The sequence below is a fragment of the Elephantulus edwardii genome, unplaced genomic scaffold (genome assembly GCF_000299155.1).
Source record: "Elephantulus edwardii isolate Elephantulus edwardi_28Jun2011 unplaced genomic scaffold, EleEdw1.0 scaffold00068, whole genome shotgun sequence".
NCBI lineage: Eukaryota > Metazoa > Chordata > Mammalia > Macroscelidea > Macroscelididae > Elephantulus > Elephantulus edwardii.
Genome location: NW_006399818.1, coordinates 9,873,326 through 9,899,802, shown reverse-complemented (window position 1 = coordinate 9,899,802; position 26,477 = coordinate 9,873,326). Strand labels below are relative to the sequence as shown.

The 26,477-nt window shown below is 40.3% G+C and overlaps 1 protein-coding gene across 4 annotated transcripts in view; it reads right to left on the bottom strand.

Moving 5' to 3' along the window:
* The window catches only part of ANO4 (anoctamin 4), a 678,878-nt gene that overhangs the window by 240,404 nt on the left and 411,997 nt on the right, over positions 1 to 26,477 (bottom strand). For all 4 annotated transcript variants that reach the window (XM_006888526.1, XM_006888523.1, XM_006888525.1 and 1 more), the window contains 2 exons: positions 15,410 to 15,546; positions 10,870 to 11,028 (listed from right to left, as the gene is read on the bottom strand). In XM_006888526.1, the coding sequence (XP_006888588.1) occupies positions 10,870 to 11,028; positions 15,410 to 15,546 (296 nt within the window). The remainder of the gene's footprint in view (positions 1 to 10,869; positions 11,029 to 15,409; positions 15,547 to 26,477) is intronic.

Below are 26,477 nucleotides of genomic sequence, written 5' to 3'. Positions count from 1 at the left end.
CTCCTGTATAATTATAAATGTCAAATTTATCTTTTAAGACCCAAGGCATAGCCTCTAGCCTTCCCAAAAGCTTTAAATTCCCCTTAGTGCTTCCAGAGACACTTTTTAGACTGTTCTAATTGATCTACATTTCTCTCCATCACTCCTTAAGCATAATAGATCAGGCTGTTTTCCCCAAAGATGACCCTGACAATATTCTCATCTCCTTGGTCTTCTGGAAACTTGCTGCTCTCCATTAGAGGGGAAATCTGTCTCCCTCTTCTGATCTTGCCTCAGTTGAAGTATAAAGGTTCCAGGGTCCCAAACAAATTCATTGCCATCAAGTTGGAATCAACTCATAGATGACGCTTCATCAGGTTTTTGAAGCTATTAACTACACAGGAGAAGACTGCTCATCTTTCTCCCAAGTTAAGTTGGTGGATTCAGACTGCCAGAAGGAAGTCATCTTTGGTTTAATAGCACAGCTCCCTAGAGACTAAGCTACCTGAGCTCCCTAGGGTGAGGTCATAAACATGTATTCCCCTTTGCTCTTCCAGACATTGGCTTTTGAAACCCAGCTGCCATATCACTGGAAAATCCAGGGAGCTTGCAGAGAGGAAAGAACCTAGGTCCACAACCCACAACCTCATTGAGAGCAAGAGCCAATTTGTTGTCTATCTAAGCAAGCAGCCTTCAAAGGGAACCCAAATCTAAGTAGTGCCACTCAGCTGATGAGCCCTACCTGAGTGCAGATTTGAAAGCAATATAAACTATCATTTTAAATCTTAGGTTCTGGAATTGTTACAGGGCAATACAACGTAACTATACAATTAAGCATTAATTATTTTTTATTTTACAGTGTCTAGAATGTACAATGATGTTTATGGCCTGTACTCACATGATTGTTACTCGAACACTTCAGGGGATGGAAATGGTTTAGGAATCGTTTTGTTTTCTTTCATTCTTCTTGTGGGCAAAGTGGAGAAAGCCATTTTTAACTCTTCTTTCCTGTCTTTTTTCTCCCTCCTTCTACATCCCATCACACAGATAGTTTCTTTTGCAGGCTTGTGACTACTGTTGTCTTATTCTCAAATTAAAGGTCTGGTCCAAATGAATTATTTCAGCTCAGTTTTGAACAAAGAGAACTGTCTAATGCCGACACTGGGAAAACGTGTGGGTGTAGGGGAGGCCTGTAACTGTGGGAAATTTATTGAGCCAAAGCCATAGAAAAAACCAGAAAATAGCTGCTTACTTATTATCTTGAAGGGCAGGGGTTCAGGTTCCTGCCTCACAACCTGTAAAACAATTTGCGTATTTCAGAGATGGGTTGGCATAGCCTTAAATGAAGGAAGAGGTGGCCTGTAAGACCTGTTAAGAGGTAATTCAGCAGCTGTATTCTAGTGTTTGCTGTTAACTCTGCACATCTGGAACCTCTTATGAGGAACTCACATTTTCCGGAGTCACTATTCTCCTTCCCCTTGTCCCAAGTGGATCTGGGTTAGAATCACCCAGTGAGAAGCACACAGGAGAGGTATGGAAGGTGGAAATGGGGAGGTCATTCTTCTCTGAAACAGGTAGGCAGAGTTGTATATGGAACTATGAAGTTTCAAGCAGTGAAAAGTGAGCTTTGGAAAATCCTATGTGTGTTAGAAAGACATCTTCAAGATCCTCAGCGGTTCTCAGACAAGCTCCTGGTATCACTCACTTTGGAGCGCTGCTAACCAAAAGTTCAATATTGTGAACCCACCAGAGGAGAGAGATGGGAAATCTCCTTTTAAGATTTACAAGCCCAGAAACCTCAATGGATGGTCACTGTGTGTTGGAACAGACTCAACAGCAGTGAGGAGAAACTGCCTCAAGGCTTTACTGTCTCTCCATCCATCTTTAATGCAGGCTCACTGTTGTTACTGTGTGTCATTATATAGATCGTGACTTAAAGCCTCTGTGCATGTATTAGGAGAGGCCAGCCTCTGGGGAAGGACTTCATGCTTAGTAAATCAGAGGGTTAATAAAAAGAGGAAGAGATGGGATGACACAGTGGACACAACAATGGGTTCAAACAGCAACAGTTATGAGCACGGCAGGATCAGACAACAATAACAACACAATGTACTTTAAATAATTTCCAGCAGTTTAACAGAACAAATAACACCATGAAGTGAAGACCTCAGTTCATTTGACACGTTTCACAGTTGCAATAGGACAGTGCCCACAGTGAACATCTAAGAAACGTTAAGCATCTAAGGCAAAAAGTGTTTCCAATCGACAAGTTCAACTTAGCACAAAAGATCATTCAAATTAAGTTCTTCTTGTGGAATAATAATGGTATCTCACAATGCAACTTCAGTTCTTGAGCTGTAACGGCTATTTTCTCCCCTTTTAATGCTGTTATGTCTTGAGAGAAGACAAATTATGCATGAGTCAGACAAATTATGGATTGGTTCAGAACAGTCCTTTGAGTAAATCAGTTCAAGGTAAATTTGCACAGGTCATCCTGCCCTGGCAAGAGAAATGTTTTGATTATTTGTCTTCTTCACCAGCAAAAGAAGTCAAGGAAATTAGAGTGAGAGAATGAGAGTATGAGAGAAAGAAAAGAGGAGTAGTGAGATGAGGGAACCTCCACTTTTGGATAAGAGAGTTTAGATTGCCAGTGATCACTCTTCTGAGGGGCGAGAATGAGACAAGAGACTGTGGTTTGTTACACTTTAAGAGGACTGAGCCCCAGTGACAAAATGACACTCCTAGACACAAGCCAGAGACACTCTGTCAAAGAGATGACCTCAGCACTGCATCTGTAACCAAGCCTGTCTAATACAAGAGGGTGACTGCCTAAGATCAGAAAACCAGGAGAAGCAGTAGTTGAAGCTACTGTCTTCTTTATGGACATAAACAGATGGAATACTTTTTGTGTTCCAGTGCCAGATTCTGTATCCTGAGGCACAGACAGGTTCAGAGCTTTGTTCACGGTCATTTAGTTAGTTCACTCACTCATTGACATCAAGGTGGTTCTAACTCTTAGTAACCCCCCCGCCCCTGGGCTTCTGCAGCTGTAAATCTAAATGGGAGGAGATTATGCCTCTTTTCTTGAGGATTCACGGATGGGTTCAAAGTGCTCGAGGTGTGCAGCCTCTTGGTTCACAGGGCATTCTTGACTGTGCCAACTGCCAGTTGTTTGGCTTGAGAGGACTGTCTGAGCTTATCCTATTCTTCTTATATACAAGCTTCTGTTTTCCAAGTATCTGACATGAACAATGGTTTGTTATGCTGGTCCACATGAATGAAAATGGACCAGCCTTAATTAATACTTATAAGTATCTCATTAGGTTAGACAAACTACACATTGCTAGATTCAAGGGTTCTCACATCAGTGGCTCTCTACCATGGATAATGTGTCCCCTATCGAGGAGACACTTGAAAATGTATGGAAGTATTTTTGACTGTCATAACTGGTGAGAGTATTACTAGTATTTAGCATGTAGAGGACAGGTATGTTACAAAACAATCTACAAAGGACAGAACATCAACTCTGCTTAAGGAATTGTTGTTGTTATGTGCTGTCAAATCCACGACTCATAATGACTCAATGAATAATGGCTCTGAACTTTGCCCTATTCTAAGCCAATCTCATCATCTCTTGACACACCTGACCCTTTGCCGCAATTACTGTTTCAGTCTATGTCATCCAGGGTCTTCTTCTCTTGCACTGACTCTAGACCCTTCTAGATGCATAATGTCTTTCTCCAAGGACTGGTCCCTCCTGGAAACGTGCCAAGAATATGTGAGATAGAGTTTCAAAATTCTTGCCTTCAAGGAGCTTCCTGGTTTCACCTTCTCCAGGACAGATTGTTTTCTTTGGCAGTCTAAGTATGTTCAATAATTTTCTTCAGCACTACAGCTCAAAGTGATCAATGGTTCTTCTGTCATCCCTGGTCACTGTTCAACTTTCAGATACATAGCAAACAATTGAGAAGACTGCAGCCTGTATCAGGTGCACCTTAGTCTTTAGACTGACATTGTTGCTCTTTAGCACTCTGAAGAGGGTCCTGACAACAGACTGTCCAAAAGCAACTTGTCTTTTGATTTCCTGACTGCTTATGCCAAAAGTGTTGATTTTGGATCCAAGCAAGATGAAATCGTTAACAACTTTAATCTTTTCTCCATCTTTCATGTTACTGCCAACTGGCCTGGTGGTGAGGACCTTTGTTTGCTTGATGTTGAGATAATATGCCCAGCTGAGAACCTTTAGGATTAGGATTGAACTGACTAGTATTATTCAGAGACTCAATGAGATACACTATTAACACTTTTATAGCAAAAACATTTCACTTGTCAAGCATTGAGCTAAGTCTTCAGGGTACAAAAATCCAAGGAGGAACAGATATTATCTTCAGATTTATTATAGTCCAGCCACATGAAATATTTGTTTTGCTTTTAAAGCAGAACATATGTCAATGTGTTTAAAATGTCCCATATAAATTACCTCACAGTTTGTCTGTTGGATTTTACCAGGCTGCAATCCAGGTGTTGGTGGAGGGAGGTGTCGGTGGTGCTACAATCTCATGAGAGGTTCAAGTCTAGAAAAGTTACATCCAAATCCCTACAGACTATTGATATAATAAAGTTCTTTGCAATTGTAGAACTGACATCCGTATTTTCTTACTGTTACTGGAGTCCACTCTCAGGTCCTACTGGCCTGCCCATCTTTTCTTGCCACATCACTGATGGAGTGGTATTAATAAATTCAGAATTATCCAAACATATTAGTTAGTATAGCTATAAGACTGGTATCAGTTGCCTCTAGCCTATAAAACTAGTTCGTTTGCCTTTTAAGTCTTCTTTTCATTTTGTTAGTCATTAAATTGCCAGTCTACCAGGAGAGGAAATGCATCTTTCCTAGATTAGCATTTACTTCTTTGAAACTATTTTTCTCAGCTATATGTAAATTGTACCATAAGCTGCCTGTTTACCCCCTAAGGAAAATGCATCTTTCTTCAATTAGCATTTACCATTTACCGTTGCAAAACTGTTTTTCAGTCATATGTTAACTATTTCATATATTGTCTGTTTACTAATAACTATATGCAAGGTATTCTTTTTAAATGCGGAAATCTTGTAACTTAAATTGACAAAAGTAACATATTAAGTAGATTAGCATTTAATCCAAGTATAAAAACTAAAGATCACTCCCAGATGGGGAAGCAGTTTTTGAGAAGAATCTCACTGTTCTCCCAGATCTGCAATAAAGTGCTCTGGTTATTGTACTCTGTCTTTTATTGCCAATTCACTAGAGAAAGAACCCCTCTTGTTTAGTAACATGACTGTCTTCACAGCCCATCTTACAACATGGAGCTTACTTCTTCAAAGGTAGCAAGGGAGGGTATCCCCAACATCAGTCTGCTAAAAGGAAGTCTTACATGCTGCTGTTGTTATTATGTGCTGTTGACTTAAATACAACTCATAGTGACCTATGAACAACAGACTTGAATCTTCTCCTGTCCTGTGCTGTCCACATCATCTCTCTGACACACTTGAGCCCACTGCTGCAGTCACTGTCTATTGATCTTGTTGGAGGTCTTTCTCTCTTTCACTGATCTTCCTTCTTTCCAAGCCTGATGCTCATCTCTAAGGAATAGTTTCTCCTAGCAACATGTCCACATTATGAATGATGAAGCTTTGCCATCTTTGCCTCCAAGCAGAACTCGGCTGCACTTTTCCCAACACATATCCTTTTGTTCTTTAGGCAGGCCATGGGATACTCAGTGCTCTTCTCCAACACCACAGTTCAAAGACATCAGCTCTTCCTCTATCATCCTTACTCATTGTCTCAGTTGCAAAACAAGTGATTGAAAAGACCAAGACCTGAATCAGATGGTGTGATATAGTCACAGGTGTGAAAATCCAAGGCATGTACCACATTCTATTGCTTAAAGCAAAGGTCAGTTACTGCTTGCACATAAGAGGAGGGGGTTAGACAAAGGTATGAAACCAAGAAACAGGTATTATAGACCTTCGGGTGTGTCTGCCACAAGCACTTACTAAAATAACTCAAACTGCAATCACTTGTGGGTCACAATTCTCGATAAGTCCGTATATCATCTAAAATATTTCATTTCACATATTTTCCACTTCCTAAACTACATGCCTCTGGAAACTCTATGAACTTTGATAAATGATGATAGTTACAGAAAACCTTCAGAGCTTTTGTTCACAGGGTCACTATAAGTTGTGCTTGACTCGATGGCAATCAACAACAACAACAACAACAACAACAACAACAATAACTTTCAAAAATAACTATTAAAAACCCTTTCACATCCTAGCTATAAGTGAAACATAGTATTACTAGACATACATATAGATAGTAGTTGGACAAGTACATACATATATATGTGGTGGTTGTGTTCTATCAAGTTGACTTTGACTCAGAGAGACCCTATATAAAAGTGCATAGTGGTCCTGCAGGGTTTTCTAGACTGCAGTATTTTTATCATGGAGCAGCTGGTAGATTTGAATCATTGACCTCTCAGCAGCTATCAACTCTCCCTATATATTTGGAATGCTTCTAAATAAGACCAACTGTTTTGGAAAAACGTGCAACTTTTGGATGCATTTATATATGTGTGTGTATATCTGTGTGTGTGGAGAGAGAGAGAGAGAGATGAAAGAAAGAATACACACACATATGTACATTGTTGTTATATACCATAAAGGTAGAACCGACCTATAGCTGACCCTCCAGTGGGTTTTCAGAGGCAGTTAAAGAGATGGCATGAGACTGCCTGTGCTTCTCCCATGGAGCAGCTGCTGGCCTTGTACTGACATAAAGCTGCTGGTTCTGACATAATGACTTGACAGTTCTCAACCAAAAAACCATATTCTGTGTGAGTACACACACGACTATACATATATGCACGTATATATATATATACACACACATCTATATATCTATCTCTATCTCTACATCATCTATATCTCTATATCTAGCTGTCTATATCTCTATATCTATCTATCTAGAGAGAGAAACAGGGACGGAGAGGGAGAGAGAATGAGAATATATAGAGAGAAGATATATCCATGTATATGTAGAGATAGCGTACACGAGGGTGAGTGGGAGCATGCGCACAGGCAAATGAGCAAGTGCACGCACTCCTTGGTGCAGAGGGTCAGCAAAGGGCAGGAAGGCTCCCAACAAGATGGACTGACACGGTAACTGTACCAACAGTCTCTCCTAGTCAGAGGTGATGAGAATGGCAGCATACAGGGCACGGTTTAAGTCGTCTGTTCATAGGGTTGCTATGAGTTGTACTCAACTCAACAACACCCAACAATCAAACCTTTATGTGTGTGTGTGTATTTAGAAATCTCATGTAATTTATATGAACATATGAGAGTTTTAACCATCACTCATTGCCATCAAGTTGGAAGCGATGCACAGCTGACTCTCCAGCGAGTCTCCTGTGCCACTAATCACACCGGAGGAGAATGCCTCTCTCTCTCTCTCTCTCTCTGTCTCAGAGTTGCTGGTAAAGTTGAACTGCCAGAGAGACTCCACATTTAGGTTAGCAGAGGACAATTCATTTGCTGTTCAACCAAGGGGCATTTTAATTACTTGGGACTATATAATTCTCTGATGCATTCTTATCAGGGAGGAGCCTGCAGAAGTCCTTCAGTCTGAGGCTGTGAGGAGGTGAAATTGAGGCCTGGAGACTGAGGAAGAGCTCAGTGTTCACAGACTAAAAGGGTGTGTGGGCAGTAGAGCAAGACTGTTTGTGAAGAATGTTCTAGAGAAGGAAGACCTGGCTGTTAGTAACAGGTAGAGCCTATAGGAGAAGAAGAAAATGGGAAGGTTGTTGCTCAGAAAAATTTATCCATTACTACCCCTTGCCTTGAGTTGATTATAACTCCTGGACACTGTACAAGACAAAGAAGTGTCTCACTGGGTTTCCAAAGCTGAAATATTTAGGCAAACAGACATCCCCATCTTTACTGGTGAGAATACTTTTATTCATTTTTTACCCACTACCATAGAGTCAGTTCTGACTCATAATGACACTGAAGGACAGAGCAGAGCTGTCCAACAGAGTTTCTAAGGCCAGAAATCTTCCTAAGAGTAGACTCTCGTATTTCTCCCACTGAACAGATAACTGGTCCAAACCACTAACCTTTTGGTTAGTAGAACAATTTTGAGCTTACAGAATCACTCTTAGGGGTAGCAGGGTTTTTCATAAAAAACTTTTTTGTTTTGTTATATGATGATACCATTCATTAGCCTACTGCCATTTTTAATTTTGCTACACCCACTAACATAAACCCCCAACTAGTAAGCTCTATGGAATAAAGACTGAAATAGCCAAGGCTTTCTTTGATGAAAGGATCCAATTAGAGTTAGATCATACTCAATGCCATAGGAGCAAGGGTCAAGAAATCAAACAATGCGCTGCACTGGGAAAATTTACTGTCAAAAAAGCTTCTTTAATGTGTGAAAAGCAATGATATCACTTTGAAGCTTAAGGTGCACTCAGCCTAGGTCATGCTCTTTTCAGACATTTCTTATGCTTGGAAAGTTGGACAGTGTAAAAGGAAGATCAAAGTGGAATTGATGCATCTGAATTGTGGTGCTGGTGAAGAATATTGAATATACTGTGAACTGAAAATGAAGAAATCAATCCTACGGGGGGGAAAAATTACAAACAGAAGGCTCATTCAAAGAGAAGATTGTGAGACTTTGTCTTGATCACTGTGGACATATCATCAGTAAAGACGGATTACTAGAAAAGGACACCATGTAGACTGCCAGCTAAAACAAGGGGAACATTCAATGAGATGAACGGATACAACAGGTGCAGCAAAGGGCTCCAATCTACTATTAGCAGGAAGAAAGGCACAGGAGTATGTAATATTTCATTCTATTACGTGTACACACACTGGTCATTAGTTGGAGCCAACAGCAACTAATAAAATTTGTTAAAGTTGCGACCCAACAAAATTGTCTTGTATACATCCAAAATCACATGAGCAGTCAGCTCATTTTTCAGATCAAGGCCAACTCTGCTGTATGGGGCACTATAATAAAATAGGTAGTGGAATCTTCATCTTTGACTGGCTTTCAAATATGAGATCTCCCATTTCTTTAGTAATGTCTATTACTTGGAAAACATATTAAGCTTCTACATTTTAATTAATTAGTTATGCAATGACATTGAGAAGACATACACAAGAAGCTCTTGGAATATATACAATTACATAACTTAAAATAAAATTCTGATTTCATTGACTAATGTATTACTTGGGATGGAAATAATTTTGAACATTGGAATGCATCAGAGAAAGAATCTTCATTATTTCCACTTATGAGGCAATTCAGACCTTTTCAATCTCATGTAAAAACTCTGGAATAGTGTGTTATTAATGTGAACAAATAAGAGCATACAACAATTTCAATAAGAATGTGAGGATCAAGATTCATCAAAGATACACCCAGAGGATTGAGTAAAGATTTTCTAGAACCCCATAGAGATGCTAAGAAACAGTAGATTTAATTCCTTCTACTGCTTCAGGGGGCCTCCAACTGGGATGGTTTTGAGTAAACTAGTTCTATTTCTTAATAAGAAGAACCTGTTCCCTTCCGGGGATATTCATCTTGTTTTTCTAATTCTCTTGTTGGAAGTATTTCAGAAAAAAACCAATACTGCTTCTGTCTTTTAAATGCTCGCAAGTTGAGATAACTCAGACAGACACGGAAAAATCCCAGGTATCTCCAGTATTCCAAGATCAGTACGATGAGTACAGATATAATATGCTTACAACAAATCAATGGGTGAATGGGTGAACTTCACACCATGAGACCTGCGACACTACACAGAAAAACCTGGATGTCTGCCTCCAGATATTTATCCCTGGAATCTTGGGGGACAGAATAAGAACAAATATCTCTACTTGCCAAGAAATTAATATTCTTTACTACCAAAAAAGCTGCAGAAACTGTACACAGTGTTCAGGGAAAAATCTGAGGTCAGTAATTCAGTCCGCAGAGCCAAGTTCTAGAACTGAGTACAGTATTCCTGCGTACAAAATAATCTTATCAGGGATTATGATCCGAGCTTTAACTGGGCCTTCTGTATCTTCTTTACTGAGTCCTTCCATCAAAACCTCCTCTGCAAAATTAGAAATGTTGTAAATTGAATACATCTAACTTCATGATTAAAAAACGAAGATAAAAATCCAAACTCATGCAAGAAAGAAGGAAAAAATACTGACAAAATAGTTTTTGGTCTTGAGAACCTGGCGAAAGCGATCAGAATATTCCATAAAAGGACATAATTCTGTGTGTTCCAGCTGTTTTGGGTCAAATTAGCTTATCTCTTTGGGTGTGTGAGGCTCCCCCATCTCACTAAATTTCTCAGAATGTTACCAAAAGATTTTATTTAATCCAAGCAATGAAAAGTCACCATGTACACAGTCAGAGAAAAAGTCTACCTAGGAATCCAGGTAAGTAACACCACTTTCAAACAACTCATGTAATTGAAACAGGATATTTTGATTCTCAAGGAATCATTTGGTACTGAAATCTTCTCAAAGGCAAATGATGCTATGTATTTCTAACAGAACTTTTCCAAGTGATTCTGAACAAATGAAATGTCAGTTAACATACTAATTGCCTGTCTTAAAATTGATTCTGTTTGATCTGCTTCATAACTGATCCTTTTTGGAGGCAGTAAATTACATGGAAGACTGCGCATCTTTCTCCTGAGAAGAAGCTGGTAGATTCGAACCACATGCCTTCTGGTTGGCAGTTCAACTCCTTCCCACTAAGCCAGTTGATATCTTTCTCTTGATATGAACAGATGTATATGTAACATGTATTTTCTCCCATTCAAACAAACCACTTACCTCTTTTTCCATTTGTAATCCTTCTGCTCTGATATTTCTTTCAAATACTTCTCTCTTTTCAGTCTGGGGGTTGGATTTTCTGTACACAAGAATGTAGTCAATTCGACACTTTCCATCTCTAAAATAGAGTCCATTTGACTTGTTTCTTTCCGGCACTGTCTACACACAAAGAGAAAGGGATCAGCTTAAGCTTCTCATAAAATGAGCCTCTAGCAAGTAACTAAAAAGAGCTAAAACAAAATTATTTGCCCCTTTTTGTCTTATTAGAATTTCATTTTTATTAATGAAAAATATATGCAAGAGAATATGAAAACTAGAAAAGGGATGGAGTCCAGTGAATGAAAATTAAGATACTCAACAATATAAATTTGTGGTTAGGATGGAGGACAACAGAAAACTATCCTCTTCTACAGTGAGAGTGAAACGGATATAATCACTGTGAAAAACACACTGGAATTATCTTGTAAAACTGAACATTTTGCATAACATGCAGCCCTACAGAAAATATTTTATGACACCTAGAAAACACACACACACACACACACACACACACACACACACACACGCACACACACAGGCACGCACACACACAGAAGCACACACACACAGGCACACACATGCACACAGAGTAGTTACAACAATATTATTCCAAACAGCATAATGTTTAAAAAATGGGAACCTTCTTAGAAGTCAATAGATGGACAAGTAAATAAATTGTATACTATATAGAATATTATGCAGCAACAATGAATCAATAATAGACAGTCATATTTAACAAGAACAAATCTTAAAAACAATACTGACAGTGGGTAAATATACAGTGTGAAAACCAATGCATACGAACTTTGTAAGTAAACCAGTATAAAAGAAAAAAAATTAAATAAAGTATGGAGTTTTCAAAAAGAAAAAAAAATTACTTGCAGAAGAAAAAATGTCACAAGATTTCGCATTTTTTTAAAAGCATAAAATGGAAAAATAAAGAAAAAACAACTTTCAAGGCTATGGCTTTTTGTAGAAAGTGTATTTTTAGAGCAAAATAATTTTTAAAACTGCAAACATTCAGAAAGATGGTATCTCTAGGAATGCAAAGGACGAAATTAAAATCAGCTTTAATGCTATGAGTAATACCTGAATTCAATGCTTCACAAATGATTTTCCCCATAATAATAAAAACATTTTATTTTGTGACCTACATCTATATGTACACACACACACACACACACACAGATACGCAATATGTGAAGCAAAAGTTCACAAAATAACACCTAACCATTTTACTTACATCTACTCTTTTTTCTATTATACTATGAAAAAATTGTAGTTAGTAGCCTACTATCCTGATTACTTGAAAGACACCATTCTAGTTCAAAAGTTCAAGATGATAATTTTATTGTGTACTATAATTTCTATTAATTATAAATATTACTCAGCAATTAACAAATGTAGCATATAAAAGGGAAAGAACAAAGGGACAGGAACACGGTGATTTTTTGCGCAGGCTTCTTAAACTTATTGCGATTATCAGCAACACTAAAAAATCTAACTGTGGGCCAACCAGGCTGGAGACAGATTTCTCAGGCTGATTGAGTTCCAAAACATACATGCCTATGAACTTGGCTGAATAGAAACAGGAATCTAGCTCTAGAGTACAGAATGAATCCATTTCCAAATCGTTAACACTAAGAAGGTTTAGTTAACCCTAAGAAGTAGTTAATAGGAAGAAGGCAAGCATGTTGGGCCTTCAAAGGCCATTGCACCATTCAAAGGCTCACACACATTCCCGCACTTGAGCAATATACATTGTTATCGAGTGCCTTCGAGTTTTGAGTACAACTCAGAGAGACCTTGTGAACAATAGGTCTGAATCCTGGCCTATCCTGCACCATCCTCATAATCCGACACACTTGATCCCATCGCTGCAGCCACTGGGTCCATCCACCTGGTTGAAAGTGCTCCTCTCTTCTGCCGGCCCTCCACTCTCCCAAGCATAGTGTCCCTCTCCAAGGAATAGCTTCTCCTAACAACATGCCCAAAATATGTAAGACTAAGCTTTTATCCTCTGCCTCCAAGGATCACCTGGCTGCACCTTCTCCAGGACATAACTGTTTGTTCTACGGCAGTCCATGGAATGCTCAGTACTCTTCTCCAACACCACTGTTGAAAACCATCAATTCTTCTTCTGTTATGCTTATTCATCATCTAGCTCTCAGAAGCACAGCAAGTGACAGAAAAGACCATGGCCTGGATCAGGTGCAGCTTAGTCCTCAAACTACCATCATTGCTCCTCAATAATTTGGAGAGGCCCCTGACTGCAGACTCTCCCAGTGCAATATGTCTCCTGATCTCCTATCTGCAGGTACCAAGTATACGACTGTGATTCTCCTCATCCAAAAGGAAACTCTCAGTCAGATGGGGCGGGAGGTACAACTTAAAACTCTGTCTACACGGAAGTACCACCATAACTCAATGCAGATGTTGTCAAAAGATGAACAATTGCCACTGTTTGTTCTTTGAGCTTTTGTATTATGTGCACTCAGGATTATACCTGAATCAACACTTTAAAAGTCCTAAAACGATGCCCAGAAAAGAAACTACTCTGTGGATTTAGCACAGCAGCACCTGCCTTTGAAAACTGGGTTCAGCTAATGTGTCAGGAGGAGGCTTGGTTGCCCATGAAGAACAGTCTATCTGGGGAAAACCCTAATCTTTCTGAGTCTGCTTCCACATCTACAAGTTCAGAGGCTACTACCCGTCTGTCAGATTGTCATTCCATGATGGCCTGTGTGTTGCTATGATGCTGGAAGCCATGGCACTGGGATTTAAAATATCCCAGGGTCACTCTCATTGGACGGATGTCAGCAGGGTTTCCAAACTGAGACAGATTAAGGAGACTGAGCAATCCACTTCCAAAGACTTGGTCAATGAAAACGTACACTGCACTACAAACTAGTGTTGAATATGTGCAAATGAGCACCTTAGGTTGGAAGGCACTCAAAAATGCCCCAGTAGACCTCAGGCTTGAGACTTCTTAATCAATACTCGAGAAGACAGCTGCCCACGGGGCAAAGCTACATTCTGTCATACTGGGGGCGACTGTGACTCGGGGCTAACTTGATAACATCTAACAACACCCACCACCAAGTTAAGGAGCTGAGCTTAGTTGCTTACTGAGATCCTGAGCAAAATCCATCATATATTACTGCATTCGAAATATATATATTAAGAGATGAGAGAATTAAATATCCCCTCTTAAAACAAAATCCACCCTCACACAGGTCTGTTTTTTTTTTTTTAAAAAAAAAAAAGTCTGGAAGTCTGTTAGAAATATGTAAACACATTTCTCTCTTCAAAGATGCTATCCTTTCAGGGTTAATTTAACTGTTTCTGGGATTATAAAAATGCATGAGGAATAGGCAATAAAACAATTACTCTGATACTGGGCTTCTATGACTTATACCCAGGGCATGCACAGAGAATATATTAAACTCAACTGAAATGCAACCTGATCAATGGTGAACACTTCTCCAGAAGTATTTCTGCCCAAATGACACAGGAGCAGATGGGTCTATTTATACAGTAATTGTAACAAGTCTCCAGATTTTAGTGTTAAATGGAAATTTAGGCTCAGACAACACAATCTCCTGAAGTCCACATTATGTTACTGTTCTCAGAGCTGGGGATTTAGAACAAGAAGTCCATATTTGCTTGTAAGGCTTAATTGATACTAATTAGTGACGCTTGGGGTGTTGATTGTGTACTCAGGGTGTTGAGTAGTTTGAAGAATCTCATCTAAATTATTGTCTTAAAAAAATGCATGGACGTCGGGTGTGGTGTCAAGCTGCTCTTGTCGTTTGTTGCTCGGTGCCCTCGGGTCCACTATGACTCACTATGACCCTATGAACAATAGGTCTGGCTCTTGCTGGATCCGGAGCCATCCATGTGATCTCTGATGGGCTTTCTTATATTTCATTGTTACAGTTATGCTGTCAGCGATAGCCCAAGATACTTGAAATGTGGGAGACTCACTGGGGAGAATGAAGATAGATAAAACTTGTTCCTTACTTTCATGGATCATGGTGCTGGCCGAGAATAATGGCTATGTTGTGAACCGCTAGAAGAACAAATAAATAATTGTTAGAAGAAATTCAACTGAGATGCTCCTCACAGGTGTGGTGGCAAGACTGATTAGCTCATCTGAGAGACATCATCAGGAAAGACCAATTGCTATAAATGAACATTACGTTTAGTGAAGCAGAGAGGCAGTGAAAAAAAATTAGGAGAAACCCTTAATGAACTAGATGAACAGAGCAACCACAACAATGGAGATTCAACCATATCAAAAACCATGATGAAGGTGCAGGAACACGCCATGTTTTATTCCACTACAATGCACAAAGTTGGCACAAGTCAGAGCGGACACAACAATCGCCACCAACAGTTTGCTGAAATGATGACTAAATAGTAAGTAGTTCACTGGATCCTGCTTCACAGGTTCCATCTGGACCAAGAGTTCTATTTTTGAGAAAAAACACACTCTTACCTCTCCCCCTGCTTCCAATCTGCTAGCATCGTCAGAAGTACTGGTCAGGTTCCCAGGGTGTAGGAGAGAATCATCATCTTTGCAAGGACTGTTGACAGCTTCTAATTCATCAAAAAGAATATTGACATCCTTGGCCACTGGAACCAAAGGAAAAGCACCGTGAGTGGGGTTGAGAATGAAGGATGCTAAAAGCAATGTTAAAAGAGAAGGTATCACCCAAGGGTTTCATGTTTTCTTGTTTCAGTAACACCTGGAGTTGTTGTTGTTGGGTGCCGTCGAGTGGAGTATGACTCATAGCGATGTGTGAGAGAAAGATCTGAACCCTATTCTATCCTGTGCCTTCTTCACACTTCCTGTCGCACTAGACCCCGTTGCCGCAGTTACCATGTCAATACACATGGATGAGGGTCTTCCTCTCTTCCCCGACCCTCCGCCCTTCCCAGTATCATGTCTCTTTCCAAGGAACAGTAGCTCCTAGTAACATGTCCAAAGTATATTAGGCAAAGCCTCATCATTCTTGCCTCTGAAGAGCACTCTGGCTGCACCGTCACCAAGACATATCTTCTCTTGGCTGTCCATGGGCTGTTCAGTGCTCTTCTCCAGCACCACAGCTCAAAGGCATCACTTATTTTCCTGGCATCCTTATTCACTGTCCAGCTCTCTGATAGATAGTAAATAATCAGAAAGACTGTGTCCCGAGTCAGACGCACCTTAGTCCTCAAACTGGTATCTTTACTCCTCAATAATTTGCAGTTTTCTAACTACAAATTTAACCTGGAGTAACAGATATATTATTTCCTAAGAGAAAATGGTATCAGGTTTAAAACATGTTTCCCCAACAGTATCTTCATTAGGCAAGATAGAGGCAAATCTAAAGCCTCCTAGCAATCTCCATATTGTCTGTAACGATACCCAGAAATGGTGTGTTTCCCTTTCCTAAACGGAATTCTTTACTGTAAGGCACTTTCATTTAAGACTCTTAGGAACTCATATTATATAGAGAAGTTTGCCTTTAGTGTTATATTTTCTTTTTTCACGTAAGTGCCATAACTCGGCTAAGTGAGTGCATAAACCTGCCACTTGCTTGGTTCAGTGAGGGCTGAGAGATCTTCCTTTGCGAGGTCTTAAAGACCTACTCGAGGCCACCTGATGCAGCCATAAAGCATGCAGTTATGTTTTCTGCTTTCTTCTTCTAGTCATGACATAAAATAATAGTGAGGTCGTGGGTGCTCTCTGAAAAGATCGTCAGTGCTAACAAAACGTCACCGTATGAAGTATTGTATACGAGGGTTCTAAATACAGACCACGGAGATCACATTCAACAGTTCCTTACCGCACCTTCCTAGCAAGGGAAGTATAGCCCTGGTAGAAAAAAAAAGGTACAAATACAGAGCCAGGTGCTGGACTCTTTTATCAACTGCAATCATGGGTTAACGCTGCAGTTCTTTTTTCCCTCCGACACGTTAGACATAGCTAAGGATTTGTGACCTGCCAGTAGCCACTGTACAGAATAATCCATAGGCGATTGAGTGCTACTGACTCAAGTGTAAAACAGCATATTAACTCTCTCATCTAACCTTTTTTTTTCATGGACACTTTGTCACGGAGCTTTGTGAGGTCAAGTCTCAGTGGATAGAAGTGGCATTTCCTTGTGGCAATTAACTAAATAAATAATAAAAAAATTATGATGAAAGTAAGAAAAAGAACAGGGTTTGGAAAGAAAATAGAGATGATCTACTTAGATGAGTGACCAGGCTCTAAAGGGTATGATTTTAACTAACTCATTTAAGAGTTTAACTTTTCCACCCAAAACCCAAAATGGGCATGGGAATAATATATCATAAATATATATAAAAATATCTATAAATTATATCTATATATCTATATCATCTATATCTATCTATAAACATATATCTATATCTATCTATAAATCTATATCAATATCTATGTATATATATAAATTGTAGGCTGAGAAATGGACTACAACAGTGACTTCGATGGCAACAAAGAGCATTGCAGATGTAATTAAGTCAGGGCCTTAATACGGGAAGACTACCCTGGCTTATTTGAGTAACTCCAATGTAATTACTAGGCTTCTTATAAAGAGGAGCTAGAAGGATCAGAGAAAAAGAGAGAGCTTTGAGGATGCTACTCTGTTAGCTCTGACTCAATCTAGGAGTCTTACAAGACCAATTACCTTTGAGTCAAATCTGATTCATGGTGACCCATGTGGGTCAGAGGAGAACTAAGCAACAGAGGATTTTCGATGACTAATTTTTGGGAGGTACAGCACCAAGCTTGGCTTCCACGGTGCTCCCGGGGGTACCACAACCACCTCCCTTTAGCTGGGGCTCTGGTATCTTGGATTTCAGTTTCTCCTAACTCAATTCTTATTCACAAGCCAGGAGTGTCACCATTTCAAGTAGATATTGATTCAATTTCAAGGAGCTCCTGATTGGATTTCAACAACAGTTTAAAAATGTCATTTTCACAAAATCAGAAAACCTGCTTACTCCTCCAAATGCTGTCACTGAGCTAAGTGTGCTCTTTGAGTGTTCGCCACTAAAAAGGAAGCAGAAAACTTCCCTCTTTGGGTTTCTGTGTGGATCAAATGAGGATGTGAATGTATTAGCAGCATGGCTGACACAGGAGATACCCAAGAAATGTGCTCAATTCTATATCCTGGGATCTTATGTTAGAGTCACCTGTTTTGCTATATAACACAGCAGAAGTAAAACTTTTATGAGTTGTTTTTAGGAGGGATGGATAAAGATGAAGGTGCTATATAACCATGGAGGAGAATGATGACACTGAGATTCTTGGCAGGGTGACCTGCTCCTACTTTGGAGAAATTTGAATATTCCCTCACCCATTCACAAGAACTGACCCTACGTCAATGCGAAGGACAGAAAACTGTTAGGTAAACTTCTGTCAGTGTTACTATCTGGTATTTGTACCATCAGTTGAAGTTGTCATTTTAAATCAAGTCCTTTACATTAATCATTCTCAACTGGATCTAGGTTATTCCCCTTCAAGGGCTATTTGACAAGGAGCCCTGCTGGCTTAGGAGGTTAAGTACTGAGTGGCTAGTAAAAGGTCAATGGTTTGAACCCACCAGTTGTTCTGCAGGAAAATGATGGGCAATCTGTTCTTGTTAAGATTTACAGCCCTGACACCAATTTGGAAGTCTGAACTGTCTTACAAGGTCGCTATGTTGCGCTGTTGGAGAAAAGCACTGGCTATCCAATGCTCTGCTGAAAGAATGAATAGATATGTCTTGGAAAAGGGCAGCCACAGAGATTCTTGGAAGAAGGATGGTGAAATTTGTCCCTTACCCTTTGGGCATGTTGATAAGAGAGGCTATTTCTTGGAAAGAGACAACCTGATTGCAAAGGTGGAGGGTCCAGAAAGAGAGGAAGACCCCCCCAATGAGATAGATTAACACGGTGACTGTAGCAAATGGAATCAAGTGTATCAGAGATGATAAGGATAGAACAGGATAGGACAGGATTCAGGTCTGTTGTTCACTGGGTCACTAAGTCATACTTGACAGCATCTAACAACAACATCATCAGCTGGAATCAACTTGATGGCAGTGAGTCAGACAGTGGAGAAAGAGCTCTGATGGCATAGAAGGTTAAACCAAGGCTCTGCTGACAAGCAAGGGAACTCTGGTGGCCTAGTGGGTAAGGAGTTGTGCTGCCAACTCTAAGGTAGGAGATTCAAACCCACCAATTGCTCTAAGGGAGAATGATGGGAAATCTCCTCTTGTGTGATTTATAGCCTCTGAAAAATCACTGGAGGGTCAGCTCTGGGTTATTTCCGACCAGATGGCAATGGGTTGAGCTGTTGCTGACAATCTAAATGTTAGTGGTTTGAACCTATCCAGCAAGCCACGAAAGAAAGGCCTGGTGATCTGTTTCAGAAAGTTTACATTCTCAAACACCTTTCCCTCTGGGGAGGGTCTCCTGCCACACAGGGTCACTATGAGTTGAAATTAATTCAACAGAAACAGAGACACCGGGGAGTCAGGGGTCTGGCCTATTATTGAAGATGTCTATTCTAATTATTTATTCAGGAACAGGAGAAAAAACTACAGGATAGGACTGAGGACCCATTGGACCTACCACTAGATGACCACCAGTGATCACCTGATCTAGCCTCCCAATGATAGGCTACAGTCATGTTTTGAGTCACCTAGAATTAGTGTCAGTTCAGAGTCAGTATTTAGTAATTTCCCAGAAGTTTCTTTCTTTCCCTTGAGTGTACTGGTTTCTTACAGCCAGCATTAACAAATGACCCCAAATTGGTGGCTAAAAACAACAGAAATCTCTTCTCACACAGCTCTGCAGGTCAGAGGTCTGAAATCTCGGGAGAAGGAATTCCTCACATCAGAATTCCTTACATTTTCTGGTGTCTCTTGACCTCGCTTTGTATGAGGCACCGTCATGTTGATCCCTACGGACTGATAGGCAACATCATGATGGATAGAGAAGTGATTCAAACTGTCAACAGCTTCATCTTACGTGGATCCACCACAAATTACACCATTGGTACCAGCAGTCAGAAAATTAGGAGATGTATTACATTGGGAAAGTCTGCCGGTAAGGACCTCTACAAATTATTGAGGAGTAAAGATGTTAGTTTGAGGAATAAGGTGCATCTGATTCAGGCCATGGTCTTTCTCATCACTTGTTATGAATTCGAGAGCTGCATAATGAATAGGGATGACAGAGAAGAATTGATGCCTTTGAGTTGTGGTGTTGGAGAAGAACACAGAACAACTCATGGATGGCCAAAAGAACAAACAGCTATATCTTGAAGAGAGTGCAGCCACTGTGCTTTTGGGAGGCAAGAATGATAAGGCTTCACCTCACACAGTCTGGGTATATTGCAAGGAGGGGCTATTCTTTGGAGAAAGACATGATGCTGGGCAGGATGGATGCTGGGCAGATGGACTGACACAGTGACTGCTGCAATGGGGTCTAGTGTGTCAGGAAGTGTGAGGATGGAGCAGGATAAGAAGTTCATGGGGTCACAATGAGTCATTCTCATCTCAACAGCACCCAACAACAACAACAACAACCTTTGTCTTCACATGTCCTCTTTCCCTGCAGGTCTCAACTCCTTCTCTCCTGTATCTTGTGAAGACACTAGTCATTGGGTTTAGGAGGGTGCTGTAGGCATCTAAAGAGTAGAAACCAGGAATAGTACCAAACACCTTCCAATGCACAGACAGCCCAACAAAGAAAAAATTATCTGGTGCAAAATGTTAACAGTGCAGACATAAAACTCTTTTCTAAAGTAAAAAATTCAACTCTTTGACTCAACAGGGAACAGTTAGGTTGAGTAAAGGGAGAGAAGTGGTCCACTTTCCCCAAGGCTGCCCGTCAGACTTTCTGACTAAAAGTCACTCTGATGCTGTGCCTTCTTAAATGCTCAGGGAAATCAGTATGCCACAGCAACCTGATTTTTAGAGAAGCGTATTAAGCCACCATTTAGTACCTGCCAGTTTCTTGATAGCTTTAGCGGAGATCAGAAATGCTGAACCTAAGAGCAGGCTCGGTGGAACAGGCACTCAGGAAGAAGACTGTAGTCTTCTTCATATAAACATTATATCTACGGAAGCCAGATGTGCCTTCCATCAACACTGTTACTGATACCATCACCATCCACAGAAGATGCATTTTAGGAAAGTATAATGCACATAATACACTTTGAGATAAATTTATATCATTTTCTTTAAGGAGAAAAATCACCTCCATCATCCCAATTAGCTCATTTTTTTTTCTCAAGTTAAAGTGACAGGTATTTTAGGGGGCACAATTCAATGCATACGTGTTACTGTTGTTACATGCCATGAAGTCAAGTACACTTCGTCTCATAACCCTATAAATGACATATCTGAACCCTGTACTATCCTGTGCTGTCCTCGTCATCTCTGACCTACTTGAGCACACTGCTGCTGTGACTGTCAATCCATCTCACTGAAGGTCTTCCTGATACATAGTCCATATGTGTACAAGCTTATTAAAATTGCATTTGTTTACAACCTAATGTTTTAACTCTCATTAAATCTGAAAATAGGCTCAGAAAGGACAACTTTCTTGATACTAGGCATTTGTTATTTGAGTTTCAGATGGATTCTTTTTTCCCCCCCCCACTAGGTTATTTACAAAATCCTAATACAAATTCAAACAAATTCTTTCAATTTCCCTCATCCCCCTACCCATCAAATTGTGCAACCCAATGATTAATCCCCTCTCCCCCTGCACATCCACTTCCTTCTGCTTCCAGCCTCTCACCCCTCCTGGATCCTTATACTCATTCTACAATAACGGTCTTATACAGCACTATCATGGCCAGACTCGGGCCTAAAGTAGGAGCATTGGATATGACAGACCTGGTCCATGCCTTTTCTGATATCACTGGCTAGCTCAGCTGAGAGCACAGCTTCTCTAACTGTGGATAGGAATGCCACAAACGTATCAGTCATCAAACAAGATCACTTGTTAATGGAATCCATCACCTCCCTAGTACTTTCTCCCAAATGGGAAAAATGTTTCCTAATCATCTGCCAAATAAAATGGTGCTATTAGTCTCACTGATTAAGGACTTGAAGAGAACTCTACTCTTGAGTCACAACTGACTCACACCTAACCCACCACCGGGTTTACAAGGTTGTAAATGGAATGGGAAGAGATTTCCCACCTTTCTCCAAAGAAGTGGCTGATGGATTTGAACTTCCAGAGAGGTAAAACCTTTGGGGTAGCAGTGCAACTGTCTATAGTCTACATCAGAAGAGTTCTCTTTGGCTAAAGGGTAAAGGAGAGGGTCAAATACTCTGAGGAAGCAATTAAGAATGACAACAGAAAAGGAAAAAGCCCCGTGTAATGGGCCTGTGCTGAAATCAGACCCAGGGAGGGCTGTGTGAACAGCACTGGGCTGATAAGATGGGTCAGAGTAGGTGGGTACCAGACATGTGGAAATGGTCCTCTAAACCAAGGATCAGAGAGAGACTCTCTTAAGAATCTTTGGAACAATGCAGCAAGAACTCATGTAAAAACTTAACCATCAGGAGAAGGAACTTTACACTGGGAGACCAAAGGTCAGTCACAGAGCCTTAGATCACAAAGCTTCAGGTCTGGCATAAATGACAGGACTCCCAAGGACTGGCTCTTTATATACCATGCCAGATGAGAGCCAAGCAGAGGGCCAGGAGGCAGGCAATTCTTGAGACTGGTGGTTCAAATCCACCAACTGCTTTTGAATTTTTGGTTTATCATTTAGTTTACTTTCTCTTAATGCAGCAGAATAATTCCACCTTAGTATTAAGAGTTGATGTTGTGTGCCATCAAGTTGCATGAGACTCACAGTGACCCTCTGTACAACTCTAAAGGCTGCTTTGTCCTGAACCAGTCTCACTGATTCCAACACACCTACCCTTATTACTCCATCTTATCTGGGATCCTCCTCTCCTGTGTTGTCCCTCCACCTTTCAAAACATGATGCCTTCTCCAAGTATGGGTCCCTCCTGGCCATGTGCCACATATGTGAGACAAAGCTTCAAAATCCTAGCCTCCAAAGAGAAACTTGGCTTCACCCTCTCCATGATAGACTTCTTTCCTTGGAAGTCCATGGTGTGTTCAAGACTCTTCTCCAGCACCACAACTCAAAGGCATCAATTCTTCTTCTGTCATCCTTAGTCATTGTCCAGCTCTCTGATGCATAGCAAGTAACTGAGAAGACCATGACCTGGATCAAACACACCTGAGTCACCAGACTGACATCATTGTTTCTTTAGACTCTGGAGAGGTCTATAACAGTAGATTTTCCCAGTGCCATTCGTCTTTTGATTTCCTGACTGCTGGTGCCACGAGAATTGATTGTGGAGTTGAGCAGGCTGTAATTGTTAACAACCTCAACCTCTTCTGCGTATATCATGGTGCTGCCAATTGGTGCAGTGGTGAGAATCTTTGTTAATGTTGTTGTGCTGTTGTTGTTGTTGTTATGTGCCATCGAGTCGCTTGTGACTCATAGCGACCCTAGGAACAACAGCCCTAAACTCTGTTCTGTCCTGTGCCAATCTCATTGTCTCTGACACACTCATCCCAATTACCCCAGTCACCAAATCAATCCATCTCCCAGATGGTCTTCCCCTCTTGTGCCTGCCCTCCACCCTCCCAAGCATGATGTCCTTCTCCAAGGAATTGTCTCTCCTTACAACACAGTCAAAGTATGTTAGATGAAGCCTCGGAATCCTCGCCTCCAGGAAGCAACCCGGTTTAACCTTCTTCAAGATGAATCTGTTTGTTTTCTTAGCAGTCCATGGTACCCTCAATAATCTTCTCCAACACCAAAGCTCAAAGGCATCAATTCTCCTTGTATCCTCCCTAGTCATTGTCCAACTCTCTGACGTATAACATGTGATTGCAAAGACCATGGCCTGTATCAGATGTACCTTAGTCTCCACTTTGAATGTGGTTCATAACTTTTCACTTTTTTTAAATTATTAATTTTAATGAAAATTTACAGGGACTTTGGATTTCCATTCATTCATTGTTGCACTTTTTTCTCTGCTCACCCCTTACCCCCCCAGTTCATTCTTCTCTTTGAAAAAGAAAAGAAAAATTATTTCATTTGTATACAATCTCTCCTCCCAAGTCCAGTCCAATATGCAGCCTTCAATCAAGACTCCTGTTATGACAATAATACCTAATCAAATATCTCTTTTAAACAGTTTTCTTCCTCATCTGTTTCAATGCAGTATACATTAATTATCCCATTTTTTCATTCTCCCCCTAACTCCGATGTCAGTCCTGTTTTGTAACAGTGGCACTATGCAGTATAAGTCCTTTTGTGACTGAGATATTTCACTCAGCATAATGTCCTCCAGGGTCACCCATTTTGAATAATATTGCATGAGTTCCTTGTTTTTCAATGTAGCACAGTATTCCATTGTGTGCATATACCACAGCTTCTCTATCCATTCATTTGTTGATGGGCACTTATGTTGTTTCCAACTCTTTGTTGTGACAAACATGGGTGTGCATATATCTGCTTGGGTGGCGATTATGGTCTCTTTGTGGTATATTCCTAGTAGTGGAATTCCTGGGTCAAATAGTATTTCTATTTGCAACTTTTTGAGAAAGTACCATACTGCCTTCCATAGTGGTTTCACCATTTTACACTCCCACCAACAGTGAATAAGTGTTCCATTTTCTCCACAACCTAACCAGCATTTGTTGCTTGCTGTTCTGTTAAATTTTGCTGTTCCTACTGAGGTGAGATGATATCTCATAGTTGTGATTTGCATCTCTCATAGAGCTAGGAATTTTGAACATTTCTTCATGTGTTTGTTGGCCATCTGAATGTCTTCTTTGGTGAAATGTCTGTTCATATTCTGTCCCTATTTTTCAATTGGATTTTTTACCTTTATCTTGTTGTGGTGCTCAAGTATTTGGAAAACTATCTGCAGAAGACTCAAGCAAGATCCACACCTCACTCCATGCACAAAAACGAACTCTAGGTGGATCATGGACCTAGGACTAAAACCAAGGACTATGAACTTCATTCAAGTAAAGCTTGGAAGAACTCTAGAAGTCCTAATCCACAACATAAACAGACTTCCAAGCATTCTTGAAAAATCTACCGCCAGGAGAGGATAAAATAGATGAATGGGACCTTCTACGAATCAAATCCCTATGCACATCTAAAAACTTCTCCAACAGGGTAAAAAGCGAAGCCATAGACTGGGAAAAAGTATTTGTTAATGACATGTCAGATAAGGGACTTATATCTAGAATTTATAAATTACTTGGATATTTTATAACAAGCTTACCTCTGTTTAGAGTGGAGTTCCTCTCAGGGGATATTCTAAACTTTGTACATCTTGGGAAGACTGGCAAATAGGAGGCACTCAATGTCCACTCACAAATAAATAAGTGCAAGTTATCAGGCTATGCAATTTGCTTATTTTTTGTACTTTAATTCCATTAATGAGATTGCATAACAGTATTGACATCTCTCTCTGACACAGATATTAAAGATGAAGATACTAGGATGGGGGACAAAAGCTTGGGAGCTACGCTATATTGTAGGTCTACTGTGTGTTAATTTTCTCATTTGATCCTCAGAACCCCCTAACAGAAAGTTTTATGAGGCTATACCATAAAAGAAGCCAGGCAGAAAGAGACCAAGGATAACCACACCACACAGCCTGCAAGACTCAAAAATGCATTCCAACCCATTTCTGTATGACCTGAATCCATGCTTTTTTTCTGGTCAGCTGCTTGTTTTTGTGGAAAACGTTCCATTGTTCTTCAATCATGCGTGGCTGCCAAGAGCAGGAAGTCATTTAACTACCAAACAATTATCCTGCCACTTTCTAAACATCCCTCTGAACAAAGCCAGACCTTCACATCTGTAGCCCGACAGAGCTGACACTTCTAAAAGTTGAACAAATAGATCAAATTAAATATTTTTTGGGAAAAAATCAGGCAAATAAATAGATTCAGTATCCCTTTAAGCACCTTAGGATGAGATATTAAAGGCTAAGTAGCATTCAACATTGTCAAGGGAGGGTACCACTGGTGGCAAGTCCACAGGGCATTCATTTTACTGCTGACCTGAAGGTGGTGCCTCAGACAGACAGAATCCACCAGCTGCACCAGAGAAGAAAGACAGACAATCTATTGTGTGATTTACAGCTTCAAACGACTTACTTGAAGGTCAGTTATGAGTTTGTTTTGACTTGATGCCAATGACCAAACTTATTTAGCATCACATACCACTGGCAAGCGTAGGGCTCTCTATCTTCTCATTACTTTTCAAATGAGACTGGTTGGGTTTTGGCTACAAATAAGAAGTAGGCAGAATATCAAATCTGTGGCCTCTAAGTTGATTCCAACTCATCGAAACACTAGAGGACTGAGTAGAATTACCCCATAGGCTTGCCACGGCTGTCATCTTTAAACATATACACAGGTGGGTTTAAATTATCAATGTTTTGAGGACCAACAGAATGTTCTAACTATTGTGTACCAGGGCTTCTTAATAAGGTAAAAAC